The sequence below is a fragment of the Episyrphus balteatus genome, chromosome 4 (genome assembly GCF_945859705.1).
Source record: "Episyrphus balteatus chromosome 4, idEpiBalt1.1, whole genome shotgun sequence".
NCBI lineage: Eukaryota > Metazoa > Arthropoda > Insecta > Diptera > Syrphidae > Episyrphus > Episyrphus balteatus.
The window spans coordinates 28,289,968-28,310,633 of NC_079137.1; the positions used below are offsets into that span (position 1 = coordinate 28,289,968).

General features: G+C 28.9%; 1 protein-coding gene across 3 annotated transcripts; it reads left to right on the top strand.

Annotated features, from left to right (window-relative positions):
- The first annotated feature begins 277 nt into the window (after nucleotides 1–277).
- LOC129920141 (uncharacterized) lies at nucleotides 278–10,078 on the top strand. Of its 3 annotated transcripts, none has more exons than XM_056001356.1 (2): nucleotides 278–787; nucleotides 8,697–10,078. In XM_056001356.1, exon 2 carries the CDS (start codon nucleotides 8,704–8,706, stop codon nucleotides 9,913–9,915), a length of 1,212 nt encoding a protein of 403 aa, XP_055857331.1. In that variant the 5' UTR covers nucleotides 278–787; nucleotides 8,697–8,703; the 3' UTR covers nucleotides 9,916–10,078. The 3 variants fall into 3 exon arrangements, with proteins under 3 accessions (XP_055857331.1, XP_055857330.1, XP_055857332.1); XM_056001355.1 differs by lacking the exon at nucleotides 278–787 and adding an exon at nucleotides 876–981; XM_056001357.1 differs by lacking the exon at nucleotides 278–787 and adding an exon at nucleotides 8,447–8,572.
- The last annotated feature ends 10,588 nt before the right edge of the window (nucleotides 10,079–20,666 follow it).

The window sequence follows — 20,666 nt, forward strand, 5'->3', positions numbered from 1 at the left end:
AAAATTCATCTTGCCTTAGATTGCGTCGTGGCTTAATGCCAGTGTGACTAATCTCAGCAAAACAATATGATCACTTAATAGAAAAACAGAGGGATTTTTATGAATCATCTGTGAGTTCTATACTTGCCATAGGCAAATGCCCTTCCCTCCTTTACTTGACGTCATCTTAAAGAGAAGACTCATAAAAACAAGCTTTTAAGCCATTCCAGTCGCTTATACTTGTACACTATACACTTCGTTTCGTATAATGTGGGTGTCGATTTCTAACAAATTCAACTGACATCAGTGTCTCATTCTTGGTCTGACCGCCTTAGCATGTGGTTCTTATAGCAAGAGTGCTCAAAAATCTTCGGAAAGACAAAAAGCTCTCATATTTATCTACGTACAATAGTCTTTAAAACATCGTGAAGTGTTAAACAAATATATACTAGATATAGTTCATTTTTGTATGTTTTCAATCGGTCGGGTATAATTTGTGTATTGTTTTCCACACTTTATCGATAAGATATATTTTTATTTATTTCCTTATCACAAAGTCTACCACCCTCAATTCACCCCCACTACCACTCCCTGCCTTTGGGGGGTAAGAAAAGATAAACAAATCGATTCGGTAATTTTTTTTTTTCTTTTTTTTGGGATTTTCGCAATTTTATAACAAGTCGATAGTAGTCGGCGTGAACGTGCGTTCGCAGTAATCACCAAGTCACCACGACGAACGAGGGTAGCGCGCAATTCACATTTTATCCAGAACAACTCTTAACAAAAAAATAAAACAAAACACTTAAATGTAAGTAATCTTGGTAATAAAAATTAACCCTTAATAGTAGGTTTTCCTAATTAATTGTTATATACCTACATAATGATGTCTGGTATTGAATAGAGTATGTGGAAATAAGTGTCACGAATCGACGGCGACGACCGTGTGCAGCAATAAGTGACCGCGTGACCGCAGATTTATAGTGCAATGTATCCGTTAACAAAGTACGAAGTATCTTCTATCGCATTGTGGTTAAGTTATGCGGTTTTGACTTTAATTATTGCAAAATTGTATATGATAAGTAGAGAAGCATCAAGAAGCTTTTATTTATAAAAGTTTAAGGGTTATTTATCCGTAGAAAGTCTGAGAAGAATACCAAATCAGCTATTCATTTCTAAATCATGTGATTGATTTTTTACATCAAGTGTTTTCTTTTTTTACTGCCGGTTGTTCGTTGACGTGGATTGAATGAACATGAAATATTATCGTAATCACAAAATGATTAGTATGTTACTGTTGGTTTATAAATTGAAACTTTAAGCCATTTTTTTTTTTTCAAAAGAAAAAAAAAATGTTAAACACTTGAGATTTCTGTGCGGAAAAAAGTGGTTCAAGTTTGTAACAAATTCAGGTCGAAAGCCGATATAAATAACAATGTAGATACTTGACACAGTAAACTGTTAAACTTACGCAAATCGTTATCAAACAAACCTTTTCGTGTATAAGGTTTGATTCCTATAGACATAATGTCTTTTAAAAAATTAAGATGTGAAATGTCTTTCATATTGATTGGATTACTTAACTCCGCAGGTTTAAAGTAAATATTCAACACTGTATTTTTTTAGTTTGATTTTATTACGTACACTTGAAAATTTAGGCTGATAAAGATAAGAGAAATTGTTCATGATACAGCAAAAAAAAATTTCCGAATAAAGAATTTCTTTAGGCAGAAATATGAGTTCTGTCATGTGTCAGATAGGTACCAGTACCTACAAGCAAAACAAATCAAACATAGGTAATTTTATTGAAGTGAATCGTGTTTAGTATTAAGTTTCAACCGAATTTAAATTGGAATTTCAAATAATCAACTTATTGGAAAATTTTGAAAACAAGTTCCAAAATTCTCCTCAGTTCTTCACTCTATCGACAATATTCTTAGAACAAAATCCTTTTATGTTTTTCATCAGTTTTTATTGTGATTCCACTAAAGGACCATTCAACTGTAAAACCTGAAGTCTTTCCAATTTAAGTCGGTTTGCGTTAAGACTTTGAAGTTCAGTCAAAAAAAATTCAATAAAAATACAAACCCAAAACACAACAACAAAAATGTACCTGGAATAATTTCGGCTTTTGTCTTCCAGCAAAAGTGAGCTGCGATAAATTCTTCGGGCCAATTTGAAATTATGGAAGATAATCGTACACATATACATAAAGAGCTTTTTAATCTGTGAATCGTTATAGTAACAAGCTTTAATTTTATTAATTTGCACGAAAACTCGGCTATCTACATTATGTAGGACTCCCAGAAATTAAAGAAATGTATTTAAAACAAACAAAAATATATGTATATACTTATTTTTAATATTAAGGAATTCCGTAAAAGGCCTTCAAAACAAGTATGGAGTTCTATGAAAGGCAGTGTTTTTTTCATTAAAATTCTCGAATAATTTTGGCAATTTTTGTTTGGAAAAATTATTTTATTATTTTTATGTCGTTTTCGATTCGTTTCACTCAGGAAATCGAATGGAACAGGTCAAATCGCTTCCACTCAATTCTGTTTTTTTTTTTTTTTTTTTTATTTATATGTCTTAGTTTTGAAGTTTGATCAATGTGCATAGATTTGTTCTAAATTTTTTTCTCAGAAAGTATTAGAACTTTGTCAAATAATTCTTTATCTTATTCCATTTCGGCATTTTTAGTATTGAATTGCAATTTGTTCGTATTATATGTTATTTCGCTTTGTTTTTAAATTAAATTTTAAAGTTTAGTTATGCTATGAGAAATAATTAAAAAAATTTGTATTTATGTAGAAACAAATTCAAAAAGCAAAGTTTCATTTACAAAGTTTCTTTTTGCAATTCAACAGTCAGATAAATAAATTTTAACTTTAGTTTTTTTTATTTAAAACTGTTATTTCAATAAATAGTTTTTTCAAGTTTTATTTCACACTCAAAATTAAAAAAAAAAAATATAAAATTAAAAAGAACCCTGATTTCAAGATGACACTTGTTAAAAGAAAATTGTTTAAAAAGATAAAAACAGCAGGCTTGAAGATCCATATTTATTCCAATTATACAATTTCTTAGACAAATCACCTGCAAAAAAAAAAAAACAAAAATTAATAAAAAGAACAACGACAACACTTCCAAAACTAAACGACAGCTTTTTTAAAGCATATAATTTATAAAGCTATCTGATTTTTAAATAAATCTTCTTAATTTAATTTAATGAACAGCTTTTAAAAAAAATTTTCAAACCTAAATTTTGAAAAAAAAACTAATAAAGGTAATTTTTTCAAAATATTTGCGTTTATATTTTTGATTTTATTATATAATACCTATTTTTAGCCGAACACAGACAACTAAAAGCTAAATTCTCTTTTAGATTTCGAGAAAACTGTGAAAACTAATTTTTTTCAGCAACGCCAACATTACGGTGTTTTATTTTTACACTCTTTTTGAATTTTCTTCAGGCCTTGAGGAAGATATTCAACACAATGATTAGTGTGATTTCACCCCAAAATATGTAGGTATGCTTAACTTTGCGTTACCCCAAATCGTTTTTAGGGGAAAGCGGGGCCCAGTGGATTTCTTTTTTAGAGCCAATTTTTCAATCTTCTAATAAACAGTCAGTTAACTGTTCGACGAACAAAGTTATTAGGCTCATAAACAATCAGATAAAAACATTAAATTTTTCAATCAAGAATAATTTATTCTACAGAATAACAAAAAAAATTGTCAAATTCAAAAATATTTAAAATTAAACGTCATTTTTATTCATGATTGTTTTTGTTTTCTTGTGTTCCACTGCACTTTTTCAAAAATTTTTCAAAACAGCTTTGACAACTGACACAATATTTTTGTTTGGATTATTCCTTAGAATAATTTTTATTCGTCTCTGAAAGAAGCAGATAGTTTTATTCTTAGGAATAAGCTATATCTGCTTGTTGAAAAATTGATTTTTTCTCTATCCTTAGAAATAAGTACTAACTGACTGTATAACTGACTATTGAAAAATTGGCCCTTAAAACAATAAATTAGAAAATTTGCTTGAAAGTACTTTGCTAGCTGTACTTTGAAGAAAAATTAATTAAAATTGATTGTTTTTTTTTTAAGCTTATACAAAAATTCATATATGTAATTCTGTGTATTTTGTATTCGTTGAACTTAAAAGCCAGAGGACTTTATTTGCAAGAAGTTAAAACAAATAGATAATTTAATTAGCAAAAACACTATCATCATGCTTCATATAGTTTTGGAGAAATAAATGCATATGACAGCGGCAACACAGTAAAAGTCATTTTAGAATTTAGCATTAAAATAATTTCCACATTATTAATTTCATTTTATTTGTATTTATCGTTCCAGAACGTTTGATGAGTAAATCAAATCAGAATATGTGTATACAAATATCCTTAATTCGTATGCAATCGCGCGTACACTACTCTATTCTGTTCAAGCATGTTTAGGAATAATTAAAATCTTTATTATTTTATGTTCAAATGATACTTTTAGAATTAGCACTAGTCATTGATGAGTTTTAGAAATGTGCATAATATTATAAATTCACTTTTAGAATTGGTCAATTGAAATTCAAAATGTTATTATAACATATTAAAAAGAGCAGAAATTATTTGAATCCTACAGTACAAAGGGTGTCTCAGAAACTAATAACATCATTTTTAAGTAGGTACATAAAATTGTAAAAGTTTAAATGTATCAGGTTAAGTATGGTAATTTAATATGTTCGACATTTAAGTTTGAATAACTTTTTTCAATTACATCTGATTGTTGGGGATTTTTGGCAATCCATTTTTGATAATGAATAAAAGGTCTGAACTTATTTGCAGCCTGGTGCGAATTTTGCCCAAGTTTTCACTTTTGTTTATAGCTATTTTAAATGGATTTCAGAAATAAGTTCATACGACCGAGCTGTGCATTTAATTTTTTTTAAGAAATTGCAAAGTTTACCTCCCCCAACTAAGAGCACGCATTTTACGTTCCCAATCTTCGGTTCTCCATTGCCTAAAGGTCTTGTTCTAGCCTTTCAAGGTCTTTGTTTTCGTTTTTATGAATGACATGCACGTATATGATTTTGTTAAAGGTGCAATTGTATTAAAATTGCTCATACAAATATTGTTCTTAGGCCGTGTGTGAATTGCGTTAAATAGTTAACACCGTGTAAAGTTTTTGACACTATTTCAAAAAATAAATATCCCAATGCTGAGTTTGTCGAAGACAAATCCAACTTTTTTATTTAAATAATGTCATCCACAATTATTGCTCATATTGTTAATTGGATTATGATGTAATTTACATTTATTTTTTATATTTTGTGTTAATATTTTTTTTGCGGATTCATATTTTTAATCTAATTATTAAACAATAAGTGCGTAAGGCCGTGTGTGAATTGCGTTAAATAGTTAACACCGTGTAAAATTTTTGACACTATTGAGGTGAATAAAAAATTTTCAGCTGTTAAAAATTTATTGGGCTCTGGGACCTGGTTAAATTTGAGTTAAATTTTTTTTGTAGGTGATTACGTTTATTTTTTTTTTTTATTAATAAAGAGTTTCATGGCAGAAAAGAGGCAAAGACAAATATTAAAAATATTAAACAATAAGCCATACAACTGAAATTTTTTTGTTCACCTCAATAGTGTCAAAAATTTTACACGTTGTTTACTATTTAACGCAATTCACACACGGCCTTAAGGCCGTGTTTAATTTTTGACACTATTGAGGTGAACAAAAAAAATAAAAAAAAAAATTACTTTATTGTTTAAAATTTTTTCTGCCTTTTTTCTGCCATGAAACTCCTTTTTAATAAAAAAAAAAAACAAAACCATCTGCAAAAAAAATTGTACTCAAATTTAACCAGGTCCCAGAGCCCAATAAATTTTTAACAACTGAAAATTTTTTATTCACCTCAATAGTGTCAAAAATTTTACACGGTGTTAACTATTTAACGCAATTCACACACGGCCTTACGCACTTATTGTTTAATAATTAGATTAAAAATATGAATCCGCAAAAAAAATATTAACACAAAATATAAAAAATAAATGTAAATTACATCATAATCCAATTAACAATATGAGCAATAATTGTGGATGACATTATTTAAATAAAATAGTTGAATTTGTCTTCGACAAACTCAGCATTGGGATATTTATTTTTTGAACTATAAATCTTGTTATTATTTTAAATTAAAAAACCTTGAATTAGCTAATGACAAGACTTTTTCTCAGTTAAATGGCATTAAAAGACAACATATCCTATCAGATGGGTGCATTTAGAAGGTGAATAAATGTTTCATTTATTCTGACTTACTCAGAAGGAACAAGGATATAATCAGAGCTGTAAATACCATTTATTTACTGGCGCCCATTGTTAGATTTGATTTTGTAAATTTTGTTGTATTTTCATTTTTACGAGTATATTACCTAAAAAAATCGACTTTCAATTACACTGAAAAAGTATAGAGCTCCACTTTGCTGCCTTGAAGCACTTTGCTTAACAGTGCCACCATAAAAGCAGTGCCACTTTTTCGTGCTCTCTACTGCCATAGTATTATGTTTCATCAAAATTTGTAGTATCAGTGAATCAATGGTTTTTTGTGTCCCATTCACCTAGATCTCTATTTCTAGTCCAACATGACTATAATTCCGCATGAAGATCTTTCGTTTTTTCTACTTCCTTACTTAAAAAAGGCAATTTGAATTGCAAATTTATATTTTAAACATTCTAGATAAATCATTTAATTTGGGTTTAAATACCGGTTCAAGATGGCTTTGTTTTTAAAATGAAATGCGACACATTCGCAATTCATTTTGTTTTGTTTGGAATAATTTAAATAAAATTTTGTAGATTGTTTTACTTAATACATAGTTGGAATGGAATGCATCTTTGCCATTTTGGATTGTTTTAAGTATATTTTATTATAAATTCATGTCAGGTAAGATGATGAAAATTCAAAGTCATTTTTAAATGAATGGCATGCATATTATGTATAAAAAAAAACACAAAACAATAAAAAATAAAATGCACGACTGGGTCGCACGAACTTGCTCTTAGAGTTAAAGTTGCTTAAATTTCTAAGACTTTTTATATAGAAATTTTGAAAAAAAAATTCTTTTTCTAAAAAAATAAAATAAAATCTGAAATCAAATTGCCCCCCAAAACAAATATGCAGTTTTGATTGATATGTTAAGATGCATTTTTAGAAAAAAAATTTTAAAATCGTTGGAGCCGTTTAAAAAAAAAACTAATTTTTTATAAATAATTTTTTTAAAAATCCACAAATTATTTTTTTGGAAATTTGTTTTTTGGTTTATATTTAAATTGTATAATTGCTTCCTCACAAAAAGTTTCATTGAAATCGCAACACTGTGATGTATGAGCAACATTAAAAAAAATATTTTCTTAACGGCAAGTCGGGGAGAGAGTGGAAGAGTTTTTTTTTAATCGATAGGTAAATTTGATACAAGGCAGTGAAAAAATTCTATAAAACTTAAAAAATAAATTATTTCTATCTTCGTGACCTTTTTTATAAATAAGTTTAACTCCTATGTGACCTCAATCCCACGTACGAGTGAAAATTATTTCAAAACTAAGTTATGAACGGTTTTCTTAAACAAAAAATGAAAAAGACCTTATAGACAGGGAATTCGACAATTTGAAAGATGCCACTAGAAAGGTATAAAAAGAAAAAATTAGACATCTTATACGGGTTTTTTTAAAGCAACAGATTTTGAAATACATATGAATTCTTGAAAAACAACCTCCTTTTTTAGCGCTCTTTTGGGCGTTTTTTATTTTTAAATATCCAATCCAGAGCTTATAGGAATTGATGAGCAAGCGTAAAAGAAAAATTGAATTTCTAAAAGATATTTGACTGAAAAACGAGAAAACAATTTTTTTTACCCAAATTTTCTTTACTGTTTTCAATATTTTTTTTATTAATAACTTCTTAATTTTGATACATTGTATATCAATGAAATCTTTACGGTAGATAGATAGCAGAACTAAATTTGTACAAAATTGCAAGCATTTGGAGATAACGGTAAACAGATGATCTTTTTTTTTTTGATACTTTATATCTTTTTACCTAGAGGTTTATAAGGCCAAGTTCATGCGCGGGGATCGCCATGCCAATGTGAATAGTTCTTAATTGGAGGTCAAGCCTGAAGTACAATTGTTTTTGAAACGTAGATTGGTCAAATGACTGATGTTGAACTCGTATAGCGAAGGATTATATCAGAAAGTTGCATATTTGATTAATCATCAATTTTAATGTCTGACTATCAATCAATAAACTTTAGCAACCTACAAAGAAAAGAATTCTGCTATCAATCGATTTGATGATTTGTGGTTTTTTTTATCTGTTGGAAAACTTTCTTCAACTGATAAAAAAAAGCTTAAAATAAAAGACTAACGAACTGTTTGATTCACATGCTCATTGTACCGCTCTGCGATAGTGAAGTAAGACTAATTAACCGCGTTTTTACGCACTTCGTGTTATTTCAATATTAAATTTCAAATTAGTTTAATTATTAATGTATTTTCACTTGGCTTGCAAAAACTTAAATCAATAGGTAATAATTTTAAGTAACAACTGAATTTGTTAAATTTTTTTTTTTTTTTTTTGAATTTATAACTTTTTACACCCCAGATTTGAGAAAAGACTTATTCCAATTTTTCTCTTTTTTTTAATTGCAGAAACACAATGTCTGACATCAAGCCTAAATTGTCACTACGTGCTGGTGTTAATACTGCCGAGAAGTCACCATCACCTTCAACAAAACTTATGCTTAACCATGGCAAGCCAAATTTTACCATTAATCGGTTAAAGACAAAGACTGATTCACAATGCCCCTTCTCACCTTCTAATCCAGAAGCAGCTTCGGTAGTTTTGAAGAGTACACCTAACAGCACATCTAATGGATATGTCAGGCCAACACTGATGAAAATCCCTCTTAGTGCTGAAAATGAGGTTAGCAAAGTTGTTTTGAGGCGAACAAAACTGCCAGAAGAAAACGGCAAGCCCGTGCCACAAGATGACGAACCGGAATTCGTCAAAGCACAGCGAAAGATTGCCGAACGATTGGCTAATCAGAATAATTTGGACTTTGAAAGTCGCAAGAGCGGTTACTTTACACATGTCATGATATCACCAACATCACCCACAAAGCAAATGGAACTTCCCGTAGTTGCCGATCATAAAACTGAAAAGGCTTCAGTTGTGGAAGTTGTTAGTAAAAGTGTTGCACCTGTAGAAGAGCCTAAGAAGCTTATTGAAACACTTACCGAACCAATTGAAGTCAAAGAGGAAGCTGAAGTGAAAACTGAAGAAGATTTGAAACACAATGAAACTGTTACAGAGAACGAAGCTGATTACGAAAAACCAACTGAAAATGACCATGAAAAGGTTGAAGCTAGTCAATTGAATGGATCAGCTGAAGAAGAAAAACCGACAGAAGTTGTTGAAGCTGCCAAAGCGATGATAGAAGAATTGGTCCAAAATGTTGCTAAGGAGGTTCCAGAAAGTGCAGTAGAAGTTTCAAAACCTGTTCAAAATGGTGTAGAAAATGGAGTTGAAAATAACGCCGAAAATGGCGTTCACAACGGAAATGAAAATGTTGTTACTAACGGTCACTCAAATGGCGATGTCAACGGTGAATTCAACGGTGAAACTAACTCACAAGAAAATAATGCTGCTTCTCAAAGCGATGTCAACTTTGAACCGAAACCAATCACCTCATTCGCCAAAGAGTTGTCAAGTGAACCCAATAAATATCCAGATACAGTCAAGGTCATCAAAGAAGTTCAGCCAACAGAGCAGGATGAGTTATTGAAAGATATGTATAAAATGAAGTTTGACATTCATGCTGACAGTGAAGATATCAAAGTGATACCAACGGTTAGAGCAACTGAATAACGAGAAAAAGGCCAATTATTTAATTTGCTAACATACATAATTCCTATTTTTATTTTAAATGTACTGTTATTTGTATTATTGTTGAAAATGTATTTTTCATTTGTTATACAGTATCAAGAGTTTTTGTTGTTGTTATTGTAAATAAAAATGTTTTATTTGCATAGTTTTGTTTGAGATTAAATTATATGAGCGTTATCAACAAAATTTGAAGCATAGCTATTTAAATTGGTAGGTATTTTGAAATGTTTATGAGCTTATTTGACATATGTATTATAAATGCCAAACACTGAAGTACATATTATTTTTGGCTATTTTTGATTTTGAATTTAGACGGGAACAGTCTCGGTCATTGAAAGTTGGCTTATTTTCGAATCATAGTTGATTTATTAATGGCGTTATGACTATGAAGAAGAAGAAATGTCATGACAATGATTTCTGTTTAATGAATTAGTGAATTAGAATTTTATTTTCATTGATGAATAGATAAGTTTTATTTTTTGTATCATATCAAAACATGGGCCACCCATTTCCTAAAACTTCCGCCAAAAAAAGCTAATTATGAGATTACAATATTAAATGGAAGAGTGCGGTGAATTTTAAAGCACAAAAGAAGTGATTGAAACAATTATCGTGAGAGTAAAAGAGTAGAGTCTAAAGCATATTATTATTAATTTGTGTGATTTATTTTTAATTTCTTAATGGAACAAGTCAATATTAAAGATAAACAATTTCATGTGTACCTACATTTTAGACGTAGCTGATATAATAATTTAATGAAGTTTTATTGTTTTGGTTAATTAAGTTTCTTGTTGAGATTATCAATAGATTGTTTGAATAGGTGCATGAAATTAAATAGCAACATCATTTGAAATTAAAGAACCGTCAACTGTCATTGCTTTGTAAATAATTAGGTACTTATGTATTTTTGAATTCAGGTTTAAGGTTTGAAAATGAGTAGACGCTATGATCTATAAAGCGGAGAACGGGACAGTGAGGCTCACTAAATTAGAGTGGGTTTTCTTTTTATTTGGAACGATAGAATAGACTTTGGCAAAAAGATGAATGCAATAATGAACAGTTGGCTATTGTGTTTCGTTTGCATAGGTACCTAGCAAAAAAAAAATCAACAGTTAGCTACACTTACAATGACGTGCTATACCTTTTTGTATAAAGCCAATATTTTTTTTTATTTGTTTGTAAATAAAGCTGTTTTGTAAACTCGAAATTAAAAAAAAAAAAATTCTATTCCAATCTGGGGCCTGTTTCTTGTCGAGCTACATCAACTACATCAGCTATATTACTTAATCGATGACCGTAAAAAAGTAAAAACCAATAGTAACAATCAATTGAATGTTGGGAAATATTGTTTGTGGCAGGAATATTTCAGAAATATTTATATAGACCGCATATTATATTAAAGTTTAACGTCGTTGATGTAGCTGATGAAACTTGACGGGAAATAGGCCCTTGTTCATAAAATATTAGTTTTTTTTTTCGTTCAGGGTATTTTTAACTTCATTATTTTACACTTTCGTTCACAAATAAACGAATTTAAGGATTTTTTTTTCTGCATTATTTGAGTCATTATCATTATACAATAATTTTCATATCTACCGCACCTTTTCTTTCAAAAAATTTATAATCTTATTGTGAACGCAAAATGTCGAAAAAAATGTTTTAATAACTCCGGTTCTTTCAATCTTCCAGCGATCATTCTCTAGCGTTGTCTTGATAAGGCGTATCAATTTGACAGACATATCAAAAGCGTAGGGGGAAGTGGTCACCCTTCGTACACGGTCACCCTTTGTACAGTGAGCATAAAACAAAAACTAAACGGTATTCAAACACGTGCTTAATACCCAACTAACAATTTTACTTCCACAAGGGTCTAACGAAGCTGTTTCGATTTTAGAAATATTGCTTGTATACGACCATAGAGAAGCCCATCTGGCCCACCCGAGAAGCTTGATAGGCCTTAGAAGAGTCATATGCAAGTTGATTGGAGAGACTCATAACATGTCTTTAATGCCTTATAGAAACAACCAACATTTGAAATTTGAAAATGTGTATTATTGTTGCAGGCTTTTATTTTTATTTAGAAGCTCTGAGTAGATTTGTCGAAGGATTGTGAAAGTCTAAACGAGGTATATCCCAAATAGAATAAAGAAAAAAAAATATTTTTTTCATTTTATTTATTTTTTTTTTGTACCTATTATATTTTCTTCTTTGTTTTCGATTTAGACAAGTTTTGCTTCTGAAATTAAATTTGCAAACACAATTATATTAAAAAAAACTTCTTACTTACTTGACGCATTTTGCTGGATTTGAACCACGTACATCCTGATTGATAGTCCGGTACCTTACCCATCGAGCTACTCAGGTATATAATAAAAGAGTTTCAAATTTGGACTAGTTGAAACCAGAGCTTCCTAAGGGCTTCGATTTAACTTCCTGATGAGTTGCACTATCTTAAAGAATATGGTGACCATTTGTGTTTTTTTTTTTTTCAAAGTTATTATTTTTGGTTATTTTCTGTTTTTTTTTTATCTTGTAAAAAATTATTTAATAAAGACTAAATAATATTATATACTGATTGTCAAACCATGTCATTATTGAGAAAATGAAAGAGAATAACTTGTTACTCAAGAACAATTTTTTCTGGAATATCTGAAAAATTCGGTTTTTTTAGACTTTAGAGGTTTCACCCGGATGCCGTCAAGCCCCATTTTTTCCGAAGCAGAAAAAAAATCTTTAATTTTTTTGGGCTTTTGGCTTTTTCTTAAAAATTAGAGAATTAACTTTGTTTTGAACTTAAATAAAAAATCTAAAATGTCCATCACTATTTTATATTTAAATAAGTGGAGAAGATTAAAATCTTGTTTTCCTTTCTTCTCCACTTACTTGAATATGAACTTCAAATCGGTCATTAAAACATTTTTAATATCACTATTTTAAACCAATTACCGATATGAAAAGATTCACTTTTTCATTTATTTCTTTATAACAATGAATAAAAAAACCAAAAATGGTCACCATAACGGCACTTATCCAAATATTTCTTATTCTCATGAGTTTGCCTGACAGTTTAAAAAATTTAGCTTGTACTCACTTTCACAGGACTTCTAGAAATAAAACTAGGGAGCCTAACTTCGCTTAGGCAAACTTATAAAATTAAATGCTTTTTACAATGTTTTGCTTGTACTTAAAGGACTTCTACAAATATAAATAAATATCCCCTAACTTCGCTAAGGCAAACATATAAAACTAAAAGCTTTTCGCGCATGCGCCGGAAATTGAACTTCTTTTTTTCTCACACAGAGATGCAAAACATACAATTATGTAAGTTGTTATATTTGAAAGTGATATTAAACATAATTTTCAATCAAAAACAATGATTCAACAATTTTTTATTCAAATATTAGAATGGAGTAACTATAACACATTTATTTTGTGGAATATTTGTTTAAAAAGGCAAAACCGTTTAACTGCGGTTTATTTGAAATTCAACGTAATTTTTTTTTAAATGAATATCACGACTCATATACTATTGACATAATTTTGGTAATATAGAACTATAATAATAAATGCATTTAAGGCAATTGTATAAGTTGTAGGTACTTCTACCATACTAAAAAACCTACCTAAGTAATTTTTGAGTCTAATAATTTTCGAATTGGATAAAAAAATACATAGCATTCATAAAGATTTTGTAAGCAGTTCTAATACAATTTCTTTTGCAAAGCCATTTAAAAGAAGTCAGTTATTGGCTTTTATTTCTTGTGCTTCTACAATAGAATTTTATGTGGCCATATTGAAATTTAAATGAAATGTTTTCATTAATGCTTGTAGAAATTTTTAAATTCCACTTGCACTAGGTTTCTATGAAGCGGTTAAAGTAAGTTAAGCCTCGGAAGTTTGAATTTTCGATTCACAAACTAAATACAAGCCCTGTAGAGATATAAGCTGCAAGAAATTAAAGATCCTAACCTTGTGGAAGTAAAATTGTTAGTTGGGTAGTGTGCATAGACATAGTAGGCGCCGAGTTGCTAGATAAATTTTGAATCCTAAGTAAAACGGATTCGGTCGCCACAAGACTTTTAGTGTTTTTTAGTGCTCTGAGTAATTTTTTTATGTACATTTGATGTCATGTTGTGTTTAAGTTAAGTATGTTTTTGGCTAAACAGTAATGAAGAATTGTTGATTAAAGTGTTAAATTTGTGTTTTAATTATAAATATTGCAAAATCTCAGTACATTTTTTCAAAAATCGATTTTTCTGCATTATGTACAGCTTGGGGAGCATTCGTACAGTCAAACATGGGGCACATTCGTACGCATACGTATGCCTGCCAGTAAATTTTCTTGAGCAGATAACAATCAAAACACGGAGTTACAGTTTTATTGAAATGAAATTTAAACCTCTATAATAAGTTTTTCGCATTCTATAGTAAATTAAGGTTGGTATTTTTATATATGTAAATAATAATTTGTTTCAGAATCGTCGAATCGCGAAAAATTAAGTTTTTTATTTGTTTTTGTTTTTTTCTGAGTCAAGTTCAATTAATTAATAAATTAATAAGTAATTAAATGTTTTAAAACTCATATTTGGCATTTGACAAATCAAAAGATAGTCAAATTAACGTTTTATATATCCTGTACGAATGTACCCCATGTGCTGTACGAAGGTACCCCACGGGTGGGGAGGATTCGTACAAAAATCTAATCCCAGTAAAATGGCTATAACTATTTAAGCCTTTGGCTTAGAAGTGTCAAATTTTTTTGTAAAGTGTAATAATATACATATTACAAATAAAGTCCATTTTCTCGAAGCTGGAGTGAGTAAATAAAAAACTAAAAAAAAATAAGTAAAAACTGTACGAAGGGTGACCACTTCCCCCTACATAGTACGATAGCGCAAGGACACAATAGTGTCTCCGGGGATTCTTTTTTCCCAATGGGATTCGGGGATACATATTTTTGAAAAGGGATACATTTTTTCCACAATCATTTTAACTCAAAGAATGCTGAGTTTATTAAAATAACAATAAACGAAAATGAAATGCATACATACATATGTAATTGAATTTGATTTCGTATAATTATTATACTCACTAAAAAATGTCTTGAAATATTATTTGGTTCAAATAAACAAGTACATACAATAATACCTTGATAATGTGAACTAATTAAAACAAGGCGTTTTCCGGATTTTAGGGGGATTCACATTACTGGAACGCTTTCCAATTCTCATTAAACTGATGAAAACAATCTTTATAACCAATATAAATATAAGATATAACCCAAAATAATGTTTTGAAGCATTTATTGAAAAAAATATCAGAAAAAATAAATATAAGTAAAATACAAGTAGGTATGCATTTCAAAACATCAACAAAAAATCATTAAAATCGGTAGAATCAATTCTTCATAAAAGCAGCTGCATTCAATATTTCTTAAGATATGTCTAGACAAACAACTGTTATCCATTAACCAGGCCTGTAAAGACAATTGCGTGCCCGAACTAGAAAAACACGCAAGCTTTTACAAAAGAAATTCACATTACAGAGTATACAAATTTTTGAAGTTCACATTATAGAGATGACAATGATAATTTTTGGCGATTCACATTTTAGAGAAATTCTCATTATCGGTAATTCACATTATCGAGGGACTACTGTATTTAGGTCCAATTTATTCACACTCCATTAAATTTAAAGTCGCCATTAAAAAAGGGAAATTTTAAAATTTGTATGCGATTTGACAGTTTTATAATTTTTAATGGAGCCTTTAAAAATAATGGAGAGTGAATAAATTGGGCCTTAGTCGGACATAATATCGTGTGAACTACTAATGTTTTTGTTAAGTTCTTGTTTTATGAAATTAAATAAAAGCCTTAACTACAATGACCTAAAAAGCGAAAAAGTGGGAAATTTACAAAAGTAAACATTTTTTATCATATAATTTTTTTTCATTATTTTTTTTTATTTCTTTCTAGCGCTATTTGTTTTTGGAAAAAATTACTAAAATTGTTTTTTTAAACCAAAAAAATAATGACCCTGAAAGTAGCAGACAACAGACAAAAAAAATCTTTGGCAGCGGATATCTAAGAAACAAGAATAAAAAATGGATTACTGTAAATGGCGATTTGTTGTAATTTTGATTTTGAATATGTGCAATTTTTTTTTTTATTTCGGTAATGTGTAAAATTTTACAGTAAAAATAAAACTTTGGCAAGCTCTCCTGGGCTAACGAATGGACATTATTTAATGAAATTGAAACAGTATACTTACTTTTCAAAACTAAATGTGCTATTTTTTAGTTTTTCGATTTTTTGCTTAGATCATTTGGCAGCTCATATCTAACTTCCTCAAAAATGACTATTTTTGAGTAAATAAAAAAATATACATAAAGTATTTTGAATAATCTACATGTGCTATTTTTTAGATTTTCAAATTTAGAATTTTTGAATTTTAAATTTTAAAAAAACTAATTTTTAAAAGTTTAGCCGCGGATATAAAAGCCAATATTACTTAAAATTTTTTTTTAAAAATTTGCATGTATTTGTTTTTTCAAAACCTACATGTGCTATTTTTAAGATTTTCAAATTTTGAATTTTTTAATTTTAAATTAAAAAACAACTAATTCTTAAAAGTTTGGCCGCGGATATAAAAGCCAATATTACTTAATTTTTTTTTTTTTAAATTTGCATGTATTTGTTTTTTCAAAACCTACATGTGCTATTTTTAGATTTTCAAATTTTGAATTTTTTAATTTTAAATAAAAAAAAAATAATTTTTAAAAGTTTGGCCGCGGATATAAAAGCCAATATTACCTTAATGACCTTCAAAATCGCGACTTGAGGACATTAGATTTTTCTAGACTTTTGAGGTATGTTATTTAATGCCAAACCAAAGGTATTGAAAAAAATAAGTTTCTATTAGCATTCATTCCGAGGTTAAACCCTTATTTGACTGGATTAGTATATTTTTATATATATATTATAATATTTTTTAAATTAAGTTTTTTTTTTAATTTAAAATTAAAAAATTCAAAATTTGAAAATCTAAAAAATAGCACATGTAGGTTTTGAAAAAACAAATACATGCAAATTTAAAAAAAATTTTTTAAGTAATATTGTCTTTTATATCCGCGGCCAAACTTTTAAAAATTAGTTTTTTTTTTAAATTAAAATTAAAAAATTCAAAATTTGAAAATCTAAAAAAAAGCACATGTAGATTATTCAAAATACTTTATGTATATTTTTTATTTACTCAAAAATAGTCATTTTTGAGGAAGTTATGAGCTGCCAAATGATCTAAGCAAAAAATCGAAAAACTAAAAAATAGCACATTAGAGTTTTGAAAAGTAAGTATACTGTTTCAATTTCATTAAATAATGTCAATTCGTTAGCCCAGGAGAGCTTGCTAAAATTTTATTTTTACTGTAAAATTTTACACATTACCGAAATAAAAAAAAAAAAATGGCACATATTCAAAATCAAAATTACAACAAATCGCCATTTACAGAAATCCATTTTTTATTCTTGTTTCTTAGATATCCGCTGCCAAAGAATTTGAAGTGAAAACTTCTTTAGTATCGTAGTGATTTGAAACAAGATGAAACGAAAACGCGACACGACTTCAACTTGTTATAACTTTTTTGTTTTAATAGATAGATTAATGAAATTTGTACTGTAGATAGGTAATTAAATAAATTATAATTGTACAAAATTTCAATTAATTTCATATTCAAAATTTGGAGATAACGGTAAAAAAATGTTCTTTTCCAACACACGTTATATCTTTTGATCTAGTGCACATACAAATTTGATTTAACTTTAATACGCATGCTGATAACATAACCTTTTATTTGATATATCACACATAACGGTACAAGCTCTACAAGTTACACAATCTTAAATTGAAAAAATTGAAAAATACCTAAAAACACCTGTGGAGATCTGTTGGCGATGACCAGCTACCAGTGTAGGAAGTACCGTAATCTCAGTCTGGAAATTCGACATGGTTGACTTTAAAAAATTCTAACTTCTCTTGTAGACATCTTTGAAATAAGGTTTATACATTATTATACAAAGTGAAACAATAAGCTTTCACATGGTATAAAATTTTTTATAGGTTGTCAAACAAAAAAATTGATTTAATAGCATGAGAACATAAAAATAAATGTTTTTTTTGCTTTTTGGATGAAATTTCATCGAGTTTAAAAAATTCTAGCTCTTTTTGTAGATGTCTCATACACCTGATCAATATATATATTTTGAGCTAAGACAATAAGCTTTCAGATGGTGTAAACATTTGTGTAGGTTGTTAGGAAATAAAATGGATTTAATAGTGTGAGAAGATAAAAATACGTGTTTTTTCGCTTTTTTTGATGGAAATTGATCGAGTTCAAAAAATTCTAGCTCTTTATGTAGATGTCTCATACACCTGATCGATATATATATTTTCAGCTAAGACAATAAGCTTTCAGATGATATAAAATTTATCTAGGTTGTCATATAAAAAACATGGATTTGAAGGTGATAGAATAAAAATAGGTAGATTTTTTCTATTTTTTTTTTTTTTTTTAGCAAGAAAAATGATTTTTTAAGGTTTCACTTCTACCACGTGTGAATTGCACACATGATTTTTTTTTTTTTTTTGTCCGTTGTCTGCTACTTTCAGGGTCATAAAAAATAAGCTTTCTGCATCATTATTTTTAATTTTGTGGTCGGAAAATTTTCACTTTTTGACTTTTTGCAAAAAGTGGCTTTTTTGCAACAGTTAGGCTAACGGAAAAAATACTTTTGTACTTTTGCAAACAGTGGCCAATCTTGTTAAGGCAAATAAGACTTAACTTAAACAAGCTGACTTTTTGAAAAGGCCACATTTATTTTCAAAAGGACTCTTTTTTGCCCTGGGGGACTCAAAAATAATTTTGGATGCGGTAACACTCATACACTCCCCTCCATTTATACTGTCATATGCGGCTTTGAAATCCATACCAATATTGTGTGTATTCTTGTATTCTCAGGTTTTCTCCAGAGTTTGGTGTAGTGCTAGTAACGGGTCAATATTCGATTTTCAAGCTCTGAAGCCACACTGGTAATGTCTAGTAAGATCTTCCGTAAACCTTGAGATGTTCATACAAAACACTTGATTAAATGATGTTTTTAGTTCACCTGTTCCTACTCTTTTGCTGAATTTAAGTCTAACAGTCTGGACAAAAATTGAGTCCTTTTGATTTCTTGGAGATTGTTAATTGTTTATAAAACTTTTGTTTTTTGAAAATTTGCCAAATTGGGTTTAAACTCATTTACAATTGTCATAAAAAAACGAGGTATTTTCGGTACTTAATTTAACCTGCATTGAGTGTATATTTGTGGTCTTTAAAAGATGAGTCCGATCTTAAAAAGATAGGTCCCTGAGTCGAAATAAAATAAAATGCACGACTGGGTCGCACGAACTTGCTCTTGGAGTTAAAGTTGCTTACATTTTTAAGACTTTTTATATAGAAATTTGGAAAAAAAAAAATAAAATTCGTTTAAAAAAAAAATAAAATAAAATCTGAAATTAAATTGCCCTCCAAAACAAGTATGCAGTTTTGATTGATATATTAACGTGCATTTTTAGAAAAAAAATTTTCAAAATCGTTAGAGCCGTTTTTTAAAAAAACAATTTTTTATAAATAATTTTTTGGAAAAAAAGTTTTAAAATAAAATTGTAATGCCATTTTCTAGACATCACTAATCAACATCTAAAAACAAAATTTCAAAAAAATTCAATGTCCCGTTTTCGAAAATTTGATTTTTCAAAAAAAAATTTTCAAATTTTTTTTTAAAATCCAAAAATAATTTTTTTGGAAATTTAATTTCTGGTTTATATTTAAATTATATAAATGCTTCTTCACAAAAAGTTTCGTTGAAATCGAATAAGAAGTTTCGGAGATATTCGAATTTGAAAAAAACGGTTCTATGGCAGGTACCGTTAATAACGATTTTCGAAAAAAAAAAATTTCATTGAAATATAGACCTCAGCTTAAAACTAATATTTGAATTTTTTAAACAAAATCGTTGGAGCCGTTTTTGAGATATTTCAATTTTACTAAAATCGGTATATGACAAGTACCGTTATTTTTGGTCCAAAAAAATTAATTCCAAAAACCCCTCTGGAGAGTCGCCAAATAACGCTACATACCAAGTTTGACATTAATCGGTCCATCCGTTTAGGCTGTAGCTCCTTATACAGACAGACAGACAGACTGACAGACTGACAGACTGACAGACAGACAGACAGACAGACGGACTTCCGGGACCCACTTTTTTGGCATTGTCTACCATCGTAATGTCATGGAAAAATGTTATCTCAACTTTTTTTTTTTGTACGAATGCATAACTTGATATATAGTACCTATATCGCAAGTAAAAATGTGATGCCAGTGGTAACTCAGCTTGCGATGGCTACGCTTCGTTTTCGAGAAATTGAAAAAAAAGAATAAAACTAATTTTGAGTAATGGGATCAAAATTCATCATTAAGAAATTGCTACGATTTTAAAATCTACTTAGTTATAGGTGAACTGCTTGTATGCCAATTCTAAGTTAAGAAGTTAGATGTAGGTATGTTTTATTGCTACATTGAAATCAAAGCATACTCAAGAACTTTTATTTCTTTTATAAGTTTTGTTTTGTTAATTAAGGAACAGGCCTAAAAACTCCAGAAAAAAAAAAAACAAATGCAACGACAGTTCATTCAG